Genomic DNA, 14,553 nt, shown 5'->3' on the forward strand with positions numbered 1-14,553 from the left:
TCTTTTACACTTCAACCTACAAACAGTAAATCAGACTTTTTATGTCTGCTGAATGCAGATATGCTTCATGATTAATAACACAAAAATATATGTTGGTTTACTTCATACTTCAAACACCAATGTCATTTTTCGGGCAATTCTCCTCCATCACATCAGTGGGTTAATTTTAGACGGGCAATCACTGCTTTATTGGAAACCCATCGTTAAGGACTGTAGTCTCTGACATCATCCTGCCGGCCCTCGCTGTCTCTGTCTGAGCCAGGAGGATGTGATGATGCCGGCCGTCTGAAACATCGATATAGTGAAAAAAATATTCAGTTCTTTCTCCATTACGGTTGTTCCTATTAGATGTAAATTTACAGGAGCAGGAAGAAAGAGCTTCTCCTCAGGGTGACGAGCCCCGACCTGTTTTCACACAACCATACTCTGGAAAAAGAGAAAACACCAACAACACCAGCGTCTCTGAAATGGTCAGCTGCACAAGAGAACACGACATGCTCTGAGACAGATGTTGGTTACAGCACCTTTTCTGGAAGCAGTAGCATGCGGCTGCATACGCCCGCTCCCCGAAGACACCAACTGAAAAAAAAATATGACGGCCTGGAGAAAAACATTTTTGTGGAATAAAACTGCAAGACTGAATCAATTATCATCAAAGGAAATATTCAATTAGTCGCTTTAGTCTTTCGACAAGCAGAAAGGTCAAACATTTGCTGGTACGAGACTCTTACCGGTCAGGATCTGCTGACTAATTTGTCATTTATGGCAGAAAAAGGATTGTTTGACAGAAAGAAAAAAAAATCACACGGTATAAAAAGCATCACTTTGCACTCAAGGAAAGTTTAATCAGCATTTTTCAAACTTCAATGGAATGTCATAGACGAAAGGTTGAATTCTGACATTAACTGGGTGTTTAATCAATGATGAAAATAATCATCGGAGACATTTTTGCTTGCCTGATTGCAGTAGTTGTGTGTACCAAACACTTGACAAGCATTTTTGTCAACTTCATCTGAACTCGTGTTACTTTGAAACGCATATTTATTTGAGTCGTGAGGCAAAGTCAATGATGGGATTTTCAGTCAACAAGAAAACCAAATGCATCAGCTTCTGTGTTTACTGACAGTATTTATTCATTTTAATTCAATGTCTCAATGTTGGATTTTTTGGTCACAACGGAAAGCAAGACTCAAAAACTACCACACAGACCGAACCATGGGCTTGCTGAACTGTTGGCAGCCCTACTTATGATATCTTAATGACATTTTCATTGATTCCTCGTGTACCTTGTTGGAGGTACGCAACCTCTAAATACACTTGTTGCTGATTTTTGATTACATTCACACATTTGAGCAATCACAGAACCTTTTCTGAAAATGATGCGTTCCAAATAGAGAGGCTATTTCAGGTAACATCTCTCAACAGCGTCCACGCAAACAAAACATCTCTCAGCGAGGTGCCAGTAATCACTCTCTCTCATCCTCACGTCCAACAGCTCCTCCCACCGTGTCACTCCAGAGTACAGTAGAACACAATAGCTTACAGCCCATTCATAGCATGATAATAGTTACCTGTGGCTGATAACTATTATAATACCACCATTACCAGGCGTCGGCCTCTTCTAGGACACCAAATAGCAGCAAATTGCAGTCATTACATGCGCCTGGACAAATACCATGTTAGTAATACAGCCTATCTGATAGAGGGAGGAGGAGGAAAAAAAAACATGTCACACTCAAGCACAATAGCAAAGAAGAGAAGTTTATTCAATAGGGTTTTGTGATAGCGGGGCAGATGATGTATTCCAATGGAAGACTTCAATTATTGAGTTTTAGAAAACAGATAATGGGATGGGAAACAGGAGCTACTCAGCCAAAGACTCTTTGTCTTACCGAGGTAAGTGTGTGTGTGTATGTGTGTATAGGGGTGTGTGTGTGTGTGTGTGTGTGTGTGTGTGTATGACAGAAAGTAAGTATGAACCACCTATTTATATCAACTATGGCATTTTCATCTCTGGCCTATTTGCCGCTGCAGAGGGAACACATTCATCTATGGAGAGAGGGAGGAGGGACGTGAGTGGAAAGGACACAAAAATTAGAAGACCAGGTCAAGGAAGATATAAAAAAATGACATCATGGAGGAAAGAAAATGCCATTTCAACTGTTCATTTTAGCCTTTAACAGAGACTTTGTGCCACTTTCTTTTTTTTACACTAGTAGAGAAGAGGGCAGAGCGCAGAGAGAATGATGGGAGAGTTTATTACAAATAAATAACAGCTACAAATGAGCCTCTCTCATTTGGGTCATGATAGAGAGGCTCTTAATTTGCCTAGTGGCAGATGAGAGGAGGGGGTGGGGTGGTGGGGGTGAGGAATGTGGGGGGAGGATGGATGAGGAAGACACACAAATGTAATTGCGACTGATGTTTCATTCCACACATGGGGCCTGTACGATCCAAGCTAGCCACAGCTAACTCTAATTGTCCCATCTGTATAATACCGGGTGAGAATATAAGATGCTATCACGACACGATAGGCTGATGGATGGCTTATTCTGCCAGCCACATGGATGTTAATGACTGCCATAAAACACACACACACACACACACACACACACACACACACACATAAACATTGGGTATTCAGATACGTAAATTCTGGACAGATTCTTTGCAAACATTGCGAACTGTTTCAACTTTGACATGTTAATTCTGGCATATAGACACACTGAAACAATGAACACAGAGCCGAATTGGTACAAATATGAGATATGAAGATATATTATCGTGGACACTCTAATAATAGGTTGCGAAAACACACTTTCCCACTCTTTCAGACCGCTGTTTTTTTCTTTTGAAAAAATTCTGTTTTATCCCATTTCTTTTCCTCCCTCTTCCTCTCTGTCTTTCTGTTCCACTCTCATCTGTCTTCAATTTGGCCGGACGCAGAGAAAAACACAGCAAATGAAGCTATAGATCACAACTAGACACCGACAGACACAACCTCAGAGGAGAGAGATGGCGAAGAAATACAGCGCAGCGGGGAAAAAAAAGAGAAGATCTCTGTCATTATTCTTTAGGAGTCCAGTTTTCACAAACTGTCCGATCACCAGCAGGTATTAGTCATATCCCAACAATGAGTATAGAATGCAGTTTCATATCGCCTGGGGGGGGGGTGATAGACACACCTTTAACTGGGCAGTAACCCTCCTCAATAGGTTTCCTTTGTGATAGCTACAGATGCAGCAAATGGTTGTGTGTTACTTCAATGTCCTGTATTTGTTTAGATGAGACTACAATTGAAACTTAGAAGTGATTCTTCACCCAAAAAGTGTAAGTTGCCTATTGAGTCCTCACGAGGAATCGTTTGAGTTTTTTGTTTTTGCTCTGCTTCAATTGTCTGGGTATCAATGTTCTCTGTCTTTACAGCATTTTCCCATCAAAAGGACTTTTCCTTTGTTGGTGACGACTCTTTTAAAATATATCATAAATAAAATACAAATACAATTGGTGCTGCCGAGCTCTAATCTTCTAAGTTTGACAAAACTGCTCTTTTAGAGCCAAGTATCACTTTAACCACAGCAAAACATGAGGAAAAATACACCCTTCATTACATTAGTCACCTCCCTTGAACGCCACAGAGGAAAGGAGTAATTATTTACATTACGAAGCTTTGTTGAAAAGATCAGTCGAACACACTCTGTGTTGCACGAATAAACTTCCTTCTTCAAACCCTGAATCATGCTTTTCCTCTCAACCACAATAAGACATCTCACTGTCTTGCAGTCCCTCTCTTTGACTGTCTTCACAAATCACGTTCTGATTAGTTCATCCCTCATCTCTCCGCCTTGATAGATGGCTTGGTTGTGAGTGATTTTGTGTGTGTGTGTGTGTGTGTGTGTGTGTGTGTGTGTGTGTGTGTGTGTGTGTGTGTGCATGCGCTCATGTGAGGAGGGTTTCAGGAGATATAATGCAATGTAAAATAGAGCAAAGCTAGAAAAAAGTGCCACATTATTGTTGAAATCTGTTAAAAAGACAGCATATGACATAATTTTTTTGAATGAACATTAAAACACTAAAACGTTACTGTTGACGACAAAGGTGAAAACATACTACCCAAAAGCCTTGGAGAAATCTTATGTTTTACTATTTTGGATGCATCTGCTCCTAAAACTGAGTGAGTTCTGCCTCGGTCCATGCGACACCTCTGCAGCCAGTCTTTGTGACTAATGGGTGTTCTGCATAATCCTATGTTACAAGGATTCTTGGTTTTCCACCATGTGGAACCCTTGGAACATCCATTCACTCCTGCACACCAACATGGGGTTCAGAGGAAGAAGAAACAGCTGATGAAAAAAAAGAAGAGCTTCCAAAAATAAGCAGTTTCTACAAAAATAAAGGCAAGGTAACACATGCTAGGAGCCTTATAAGACACCCGCAAATGTTAGCTAGATGGCTATAATGTGCCATCCAACACCAGCAAGAGCACCCCTGAGATAAGCAGAATTATGTTTTCATCTGTGTCAATACACGCTGTCAATGCTAATGTTATTATCTGATACGATGCTCCAACAACACATTTGTCGACGAGGCTACTCGCTGTTCCGTTTCCGTTTCATTGAGGCTGAAACTGTGCAGAGCATCTCCTTGTTGCTTGACGTCAGCTGGGTCCTGGCTCATTATGCCACTGCCGAGGGCACCTCCAGTAGATTTGTGAATCTTCTCATTATCCTCTCTGTCTCCACTAACAATTTTTATCAACTTCAAAGTTGGAAAAATGCCAAAAGAAACTGCTTTAGAAGGAACACACGGTCGCCTTTTCTCCCTGACCTCCAAGAGCAGTAAAATGCTGAGTGAATTGAATATGAACCCTTTCTAATATGGTGCCGGGGGTAGGGTTTCTCCACTGTGCAGTGCAGTACATCTCGGGACATTTTCTGTGCTGTGGCTAAATCGATACATGGAGGCACATCATTGGACCATTATGCCACTGTCTGAGAAGTCTCACCGAGGAAGGGCCAGAGCAATTGCTGCCAACGGGTCACCTTACAGAGCTGTTTTACAAGCAAAGAGGCTTGACCTTGGCCTGGGAGGCTGGGGGTGGGAGATGTGGTCAATCAATAGAGGAAGCAGACTATTTACTTAATCTCAATATGAACAGAAAAAAAATCTAATCAAGCTTTATTGGCCCGTAAAAGAAGCAACAGTTGTGCACGGTAGAAGCAAGTGCTATATTTATATGATGAGTGAGGAATTTGGTTCAAAGGTGCGGCAAAAAATCAATAGATTATGAGCCACTTTGTCATCAGGTGATGTCATCGTCATGTCTGAAGAAGTATTCCTGCTCAATGACATCACCAACGAAGGAGGGTGACAGGATGAGAAATCTCTCTTTACCCCGCTGGTCTCATTAGATCAGCTAATTTGAACATGAAACGGGAAAAACAACCGCACTGATGAAATTGATGTAATGCCATTTTTCATTTTTATGAGTGCTACAAAAAAAAATGATATCACTGTTCTTGAGAGAGAGACTATCAGCGACCGTATAGCCAAATGTGTGTGTGTGTGTGTGTGTGTGTGTAACCATGTGTAAATCTATTGCTCGCTAATCGAAAACTTGCCTCTCGAAGCGAATCGGGCAGTTTTATGCTTTCTTATCATGTGTGTGTGCATATGTGAGTCACTTGTGCTGTACGGATGCTCGTAGTCTATACTCCATAGTCCAATCCAGCACTTTTAATTATGTGTGTGAGTGAATATGGGGAAAGGTAAATTGCTCTGTCAAGCTGGGAAATGGGCTTTTTGATGTCTGAGCTCTCATCACTTGGCATTTCTATTATTCAACAAGGAGAGAAGGAGGGAGGGATGAAGAGGAGGAGGAGGAGGAGGACGGGACAAACAGGGTGAATGTATACTTCACTTGTAAAAGACTCCATATTGTGTAATCATCTTTCAAGTGGTCCTACTGCCAGAGAGGGGCGTACAAATACTCCTTTAGTGCACTTCAGGTATCTGTACTTGACTATTTATTTTTCTGATAACTTTTTTATTTTACTCCCTACATTTTAACACAAATGTCTATTCTTTCTACCGCTAATGGTTTCAAATCAGGCCTAAACATTTGATGCCCAAAAGTTTCAAAAGAAGAAGAAAGTAAAAGGCGTAGTGAGAGGGAGACACAGGAGTTTTCTTTGAGGTGTTGTCCTACATCGATAAATGTTGGTCACCCTTTGCTGTAACGCATGAAGAACGAGAAGATATCGGCCGAATGTTTGGAAGCCTAATTTACTTAAAAAGAAGAAAAAAGAAGAAAACAGACGGACCAGTTCGGGACTGCAGAAAATTTGTGTCCAGGGTCGTTCAGAATAAAACATGGGTGTTGATTAAGGAGATGGGTAGCAGCAGATTTTATGTATCCTTTAGTGATAATTTATTATTTTGTTGTCTCTAAAATGCACTGCAAATAAGACATTTTATTAAATAATATTCGATTTTATTATTCTGTTTTTTCTATTATTCTGACATTTATTTATATATTATCTGTTATAGAATACTTTATAATATTAAATTGTACTGTTTTTGTGTTTGTAATTATGTTTTTGACAATTAATCACTAAAAAAGCCTTTTAATGTATAATTTTGAGACATTTCAGAGCCTGAACTTCTGTGATTAATTTGGGGGAATCGGTTAAATCAGTACTTCTAAATATAGTCCTTTTTTCTAAACAAGTATTTGTGTATTTCTACTTGAGTAATGAACGTATGTACTTTCCTGCCTCTTCCTACTGCCCACCTCACTCCTCACATCAACTAAATTAAGCCGCATTAATCAGCACTGAGCTCAGGTTGTCCTGAACTCCACTGAGCTTTGGCAGTAGTCTTTCTTCCTACTGCTTTGGTTTTATTTAACATATGAGTGAGTTTCATTGACTTCATCGTTCTTGCTTCCTGCCACAGCAAGTAACAGCTTTGTGGCCAAAAATCATTATCAGGTGTTCTACCAATGGTTCCGTGTGTGTGTGTGTGTGTGTGTGTGTGTGTGTGTGTGTGCGCGCGCATGCCCATGTAGAGACTTATAACGAGCCATGCTACATTCTTTGGTAGCCATTAAATGCAGACTTAATTAATCTGCAGTAGCGAGAGAGAGAGAAATATTTGCCTGCTTTAACATTCAATTAAGTGTCCTCGTAGTACTTTGTTGTCTTTCAAATTCACAGTGCTGGTACACAGCACGCTGTCTTGGAACCTTTAATTCTCAACTTTCTGTCCATCAAGTGAACTGAACATATATGGCCAGACATACAAGGCCAGCTTGTGCTACTTTGGGCTTGAAACCTCATTACAACTCAACCAGAAACTTCTGCAGAGTCCAGAGAAAACAACATTTTTTTCCTTGGGATTTGTTTGGTTTGCAATAAAAAAAAAGAAATAGTTCATACACCACTGGGTTTGGTCAGTGCCCTTAAACCACGGCAAATTATTTATTCGTCCAGACACCCCCTGGCTAGGATAATGCTTCTCATCAGCAGGCCAGGGAGGCTCCGCACACACTCTGGTCCTGTCTAGAACACAAGTTCACACTCTGCATACTCTTGGGGGTGGAGGGTCTTTATCCTAATCTATGCTGTCTGAAGCACCTACTGGGAGTGCAGTTACTCCAGAAGCTCTCTCCAGCTGAGAGAAACGCACAAGTGTGGACCCTGAAGAATGTTGAAAAGTTGAGGCAAGAAGAGCTAGAGAAATAAACAGAGCATATCCCGCTGCAAACTAATTATATTCTCCTACCTCCATAGCTCTCATCCATCCTCGCCCTCTTTTCTTTATCATGTCTGCCACTGGACTGTCAATACAGTCAGCGCTCAGGCTCTGCAAGTGAAACGCCATTATCTACCATTATCATTAACTGTCAAAAAATGTGAGTCCGATAATCACAAAAACAAAACTTAACAGACAGACATTTAAAGCTAAAATTGGCATCACAGCATAGGTATGAAGCATAAAATTAGCTTATGAGATTACAGCTTTATAGTACCAAATTGCATTTACGGTATCTTTTTAAAGGAGTTGCCAACAATAAAGGTGTAGACATTTTGGGGGGAAATGGTTTTAAAAAAAAAGAACACTGATACTATGCTATATTTGAAGCGAGAGCCAGATGCATAGCTTAGCATATAGGAAGCTAATAGCTAATGTGACAATACCTTAAGGTGATGAGTCACCCGAAAAGCTTTTCTTTTCTTTTTTGCCTTAAGCACTCTCAAAAGAGTGTGTTGAGCTCGCTACGATATTATTTCCTCTCCAGCGTCTATTCTTTGTGATTCCAGAATGCAGGAAGAGTCAGACACATATGACAAACGAACAAACACAAACAAACGAGGTTATAACACTTCCGTATACGGCACATATAAACTACTGCAACATTCACATGTGCTGCACTGCTATGCTCTGATCAGCTGACAGCAGCACTTTTTTTTTTCTTCTAAATCCTTCCGCTAGCTTACTGTTAGCTGAATGAAAATGATTAATCTTCAACAACAACTGCTGACAAAATGTTTTCACACCTGGCAAAGTGAAGAGTTGTACTTGCACTTTAACTGAAATGTTCCTGACACTGAGCATTGCCATTGTTGCTGTTTACCGTTACTGTTATGTTGTTGTTTCGCTCAGTACTGATTTGCACGGTGGAGTATTTGTGCTGAATTCTTCTCATTGTTCATGAAATAGTTCTCAGTCTCACAACTTCTCATTTTAAGAGTTCCTTACAGTATGTGTATGGGTTACACAAACATATCATCATGAGTTGAATCTTACGGTAAAACTGCGGTGGGGATAAGCAGCTATTGTAGCCCAATAAAATGTCAAACTTACATGCAAGCTTAAACAGATAAAAAAAAAAAAGAGTGCCAGGCATGAACTCCCTCCCTGTACACACTTTTTCAAGAGCAGGCATTCTTGGTTTCTGCGAGGCTTTTCTTGTACATGTTCACACATGTAGTGGACATATCAGTTCTCATGAAAAATAACAATCTAGCTTTAATAACTTGCTTTCTGGTGGCAATAGCTTACATCTATAATGCAGATGACAGGAGATAAATGGGGACATTTTCAACAATTACAGCATCCTGCTGAGCAATGCTGGCTAAAACAGGGACATGGATGCGGTGCAGCATTCATTCTAATTGGTTTCATTGCTGAAGTCTTATAGTTTCTGTTGACAGCTCTCTAGGTTTCCGCAAACATGTATTATTCTGAATGTTTCCTGGACCTCTTCCAATTTGTGCTGCCATTTTAATTTCTTGCTGTTGGTTTTTGTAATGTTCCTAAAAAAGCTATTTCTGTCATGCTATACTGTTGTAGGAACTCCAGGAGAACTGAAATCCATCCTGAATTAACTGTTTATCTTTGTGTGTTTTACATTTTCAGTTTTTGTGTTTGTTTATACGCTCTGTGTGAATATGTAGGTATGTACCTGCACAGTTTTTCAACAACTCTTCCTTGCCTGCAATTCATGATCGACGGGCCTTATTTCCTCTGTCACATCAACACCTACACCGTCCATTTGTATCAATTACACTTCGTTTCCTCTCCGTGCTCATTCTGACACATGGAAGTCAATTATGTCTAATCGCTGGTAAATTACACAGCACTCACAAGGCAGTTACTGTCTACGTACCAGCAAAGTCTCGCTGAAGGTTATCACATCGAGGTCATTAGCTGTTATGAGATAAGAGAGTCTTGCAGGTAAAGGACGGAGATGAGGGAAAAGTCAAGGAAATGACCATTCTTTACAAACTGCAACATCAAACTCGTATGAATGCTGTCGTTTCAAGATAATGACTCCCAGATGGGAGGACAGCAGAATTTTATCGTATATACGCGGCTGATGAGGTCTGTATGGAAAATGAGAAGCCGGTGAGACAAAGCAATTTAAAATGAAAAAAATGCAACCTAATGTTGAAGTTTTCATCACTAAATGTTCTTCCTTTCAGGTGCTTATGATTTTATTCCTTTATTACCACTTTTATGAAGATTGGGCTAAAACAAAAACCCGAACACTATTTTATTTTATTTGAGGGATCTATGGCGCCAGGCGGTTGGCCAATAGCACTGTATGTAAGTTGTGTGTTCCTTGTGTGCTCAGCTTAGTTTTGGTATTTAGAGCGTGAATAATTGGAGCTCAAACCACGGCGCGCAGTGCAGAGTCAGTCATTAGCAACCAATTATTCATAGGTGTGTTTCGGGTTTGACATCACTCAAACCAATCGGAGAACCTCATGTCAATCCCCTTAAAGCCTAGGGTGCACCAGGACTTGGCATGTTGCTATTTCAATGGCATACACATTTCAGCATGAGAAAGAGGAATTCCAAATGTTAGCTATCATAATCCTCAAAAAAATGATCAAACTCGGCAACTGGACTCAATCCTCTTGTAGGTGAAGATGTTTCGCCTCTCATCCAAGAAGCTTCTTCAGTTCTAAAATTCTGGTGGGAAGTATCAGGTATATAACCACCCAAGGGGGTGGCGGCAAAGAAAAAACAAGTGGCGGTCAGGCCAGAACAATCGGCTCATTAGGTGGTGATGTGAGTCGTTGGCCTCAGTTTCGGGTCGTTACCCCTCCCAGCCCTCTTAGGAGAGTCATTCAGGTCACCTGAATAAAGGTGAGGGATCTAAGGGAGGGATCTAAGGACGGCATTGTAGGTGGGTGATAAGTGGTGTCTGAGGCCCCCTCTTCTGTTCAAAGATGGACGTTCTAGTTTGACATGAATGGCTTCTTTCACCCCTCTTTCAAACCATCTGTCCTCCCTGGCTACAACGCGTACCTTGTGGTCTTCAAGGGAGTGCCCCTTCTCCTTGAGGTGGAGGTGGACTGCTGAGTCCTGGCCTGTGGTTGTGGCTCTCCTGTGTTGCACCATGCGTTTGTGCAGTTGTTGTTTTGTCTCCCCTATGTGCAGGTCAGAGCACTCCTCATTGCACTGGACTGCATAAACAACATTACTCTTTTTATACCTTGGAACCTTGTCTTTAGGATGGACACGTTTTTGCCTCAGGAAGCTTAAAGTGCACGGGGATCTGATGTGTGTTAAAGTTTCTCTGAAAATCCTGCCACATATGGGATGACGATGCTCCTCTTCTTCTGGGCTTCATCTTTCTTATCCTCCCTGGACTTCTTGGCAGTTTTAATGAAAGCCCAGTTCGGATACCCACAACTTTGGAGAGCTGAGTGGATGTGGTTGTGTTCCCTTAGCTATCATACCAGTCACCTCTTTTCACCATCTCGCCGTCCCTGGGTGTAGCAAACAGTTAAACTAACTGAAAACATGCAACAAAACATGCGGCGATTCAGTTTTGGGTATCATTTCATTAAATCACAAGTTTTTAGAGCGCAACAACAGGTCTACGCAATTCAGCTGGCTTGCTGAAACTTGGGACAAAACCTTTATAAAATATGAAGCTATGGATTCTCATAGATTTTATTTCTATATTTTAAATGCTAAAAGTAGTGAAAGTACTGGTTCAAAAAACAAACAAACCCAGAAACTAGAATCATTTGCTCATTTAAGATCTTCAAAAGTCATTTTGTTGTTCACTTAAACTGCATTAGGAAACATTCTAAAAATAAATCCTTCACTACAGTTAATTATGCGATGGTTGTATATATACTGTATCCCTGGTGGATAGGTGGTGTGGAAATTCATCCTACATTCAGTGCGACAAACGTTAATATTCATGATATTAATTAGCTCTCACGGCTGGATGTTAGTGTGTGTGCATGTTTAATGCTGCTTCTACTGCAAATGTGTCCCTGCACTGGTTGTGGTAGTGTTTGCATGTAATTAGCTTGACTGCTTTTTCCCCTGTACATGTTTTTCATACATCAACTCTCATCAACTCTTCATGCTCCCATAAATATTTCTCCATTTTCAATCGTATTCCACTCTTATTTCTTAACTTTGCTCGGGTCTTCTACAGGACGTGAATCGGCGTGTGAGTACTCAGCAAGTATTGTATATTTATGAAAATATGTGAGACAGTGGAGGTGCACACTTATGAACACACACGACATACACTTACACACATTGACCTAGACGTGCAAGTACTTATATTTTACAAGCTGTCATGCATCACTGGCTCCATCCCTAAAATCACCAGACAGGTTAATGGCCATTAAATAACAGCAACAGCAGGCCTCATAATGGAGAACTTGTGTGTTCTTGTCTCACCTGCTTATCAGTGAGGGCATATAAATACTGATGGTCTGGATTGAAGAGGAGATCTCTCAGGATTGGGGTCCCATCGCTCACCACCACATTTTCATACAGCAAGGCAGGCTGGGTTATGGAGTTGACAAGGATCTGGAAGAGGGCAGAAGAAGAAAAAAAGACACTGTTAAAATTGAATGTTTTTTGCAAAATATTGACAAAATAAATATTTGACTTCTGCTTTCCAAATTTTCAATGGGGAACATGTTTTCATGGTAGTACTTTCAACCATAGAAGTAGTATCATTAAAAAAGTTCAAACAAGTGAAGATGACTTTATTAATTATTAGCTATGCTCTCCTGATATTGATTCTTATTCTATGCATGTCTCTGCTTTGTCAGTGCCTGGAGCCCACAGGTAGGCACCAAACAACTTGACTCAGTGGCTAAGGTAGCATCGAGCTGTTAGCGTTAGCAGGCAAGAGGAACAGGCTACAGATGTAGTTCTGTGTCTAATGCACCTTCTTTGCAGCAAGAGAAGCCTTGAACAACTTCTTCATGTAGATATCCAGACAACAGGCTTGAGATTGAACGTGATAAAACTTCACCCCTTGTCAATGTATAGAATCTTTCTGTTCTTGCTTGATATGTTTCTGTAAGCAAAGACTTTCAAACAAATCATCTAGGTTGTACAGTAGGCCATTGTTGCAGTTCTCCACTGGTCATTGGTCACTGCATTTAATACAGCTGTGATTTTAGCTGAAACGCCCCAAAATAAGTGATGCTATACAGTAGGTGGCATTGTGGTGTCTTATCCTATGATTAACTTAAGAGGCAGAGGTTGGTTTGAATGTCATGATGGCACAGATCGATACTTGGAATGTTAGCAAATGAAATTGTTGATTTGGAAATAGAATGTTGTGTCAAATTGATCTGTATTGCCACAACTCAAAACGTTCAGTTTTACTTGCATGGTAATGTGGTTTGTCAGAGGATAGCAGCTAATATTAGCTCTAGGTTTGTAATGGGCTGCTGGTGAGCTAAGGGGCTAACTGATGCATCTAATTATTTTAGCTTCGGTGATCTTTTGGTAGATTTACATAGATTTATAGAGCCATAGCATTTATTGTATCACTTTATAGGCTTACCTAAAAGGTAGCCTAAAATGTTAGCTGAAAGGAAGCTACGTGGAAACTGAATCATAGTTAATTTTGATAGTCTGCTTACCACGTTGCTCCCACTTTACCAGAAAACAACTTCTTTTTTACTACTCCGCTCTGTTCAAATGTCTGAATCCTCCTATTTTTTATTTCCCCAATTCCATTTGCTGGTTCATCATCTGACAGCGGTTTAGCCCGCTAAAACTTTTCTGTCTTCCCGTCATCCGGACCTACTCTGTCATCTCTCTTTTTTTTTCTCTCTTCTTGGTCTCAACAGGCTTTGCAGTTATTATCTGCCAAATCACTACCGGAGTTGCCTTAATCTTTCTTCCAACAGAAGGTTCAAGACAGCCCCTCGTCACCGTATGTGCTTTTGTTGCTTAAGAGGGTCAAGTGCTTTGACAAATCAGCTTTAAGGAGTTTGCTCAGCGGGATATTGTGAGCCAAAAATCTCCAGATTTTACACTTAAGTGCAATATGACAGCATTTCCTGTCATGTTAACAACAAAACAGACATAGCAAACACTACCTTCAAATGGGTCTGTATTAATTTGCAACGAAAACTGGCAAATTGCGGAAGTTTTCCTGACATTCAACATTGTTGTTATTGTCCAAAGGTAATTTGTTTCTGCAAGTCTCTTATGTTGCTGCAGACACACAAACACACTGAAGCTTTTATTGATGAGCGATGAATGTGACCTTTGTGTTTCAGGCTCTGATGATTTCTCTCTTTTGCTCTCTGTCAACAGGCGACATCACACACGCACACACACATGCACACACACACACGCACACACACACACACACACACACACACACACACACAAAATATTTATTAGGCCATTATAGAACTGTTGCATACCCTGGGTTGCTGTATCAACGCTGATGAGTGAAGGACTGTAGCAAAATGGAGTGTGTGTGTGTGTGGGTGGGGGGATGGAGGAGCAGAGGGCGTGCTCTGCCCTGCAGCTCATGGCAGAGGGCAGTTGGTGGGGGTTTCAGGTCAGCTGGCACAGAGGGGACCTCAGACTGAAGCAGGTGAGCATAGATTCGTATCTAGTCTGCTAGCCTGCAGGATACTGCTCTCCTTCTGTGACCTCTGCACTCTTGAAGTTACTGTGTCCATATACAGACTTCTTACAAAGGACACAGTGCCATTAAAGGATGAGAAACTTCGAACAACTCTTATAATC

General features: G+C 40.9%; 1 protein-coding gene across 4 annotated transcripts in view; it reads right to left on the reverse strand.

Moving 5' to 3' along the window:
- The window catches only part of plxna1a (plexin A1a), a 263,617-nt gene that overhangs the window by 129,311 nt on the left and 119,753 nt on the right, over window positions 1-14,553 (reverse strand). For all 4 annotated transcript variants that reach the window (XM_086214083.1, XM_086214081.1, XM_086214082.1 and 1 more), the window contains exon 4: window positions 12,223-12,354. In XM_086214083.1, coding sequence (XP_086070209.1) covers window positions 12,223-12,354 — 132 coding nt within the window. The remainder of the gene's footprint in view (window positions 1-12,222; window positions 12,355-14,553) is intronic.

The sequence above is a fragment of the Aulostomus chinensis genome, chromosome 9 (genome assembly GCF_037954235.1).
Source record: "Aulostomus chinensis isolate RoL2024-O1b breed Wild chromosome 9, RoL_Achi_v1.0, whole genome shotgun sequence".
Lineage (NCBI taxonomy): Eukaryota > Metazoa > Chordata > Actinopteri > Syngnathiformes > Aulostomidae > Aulostomus > Aulostomus chinensis.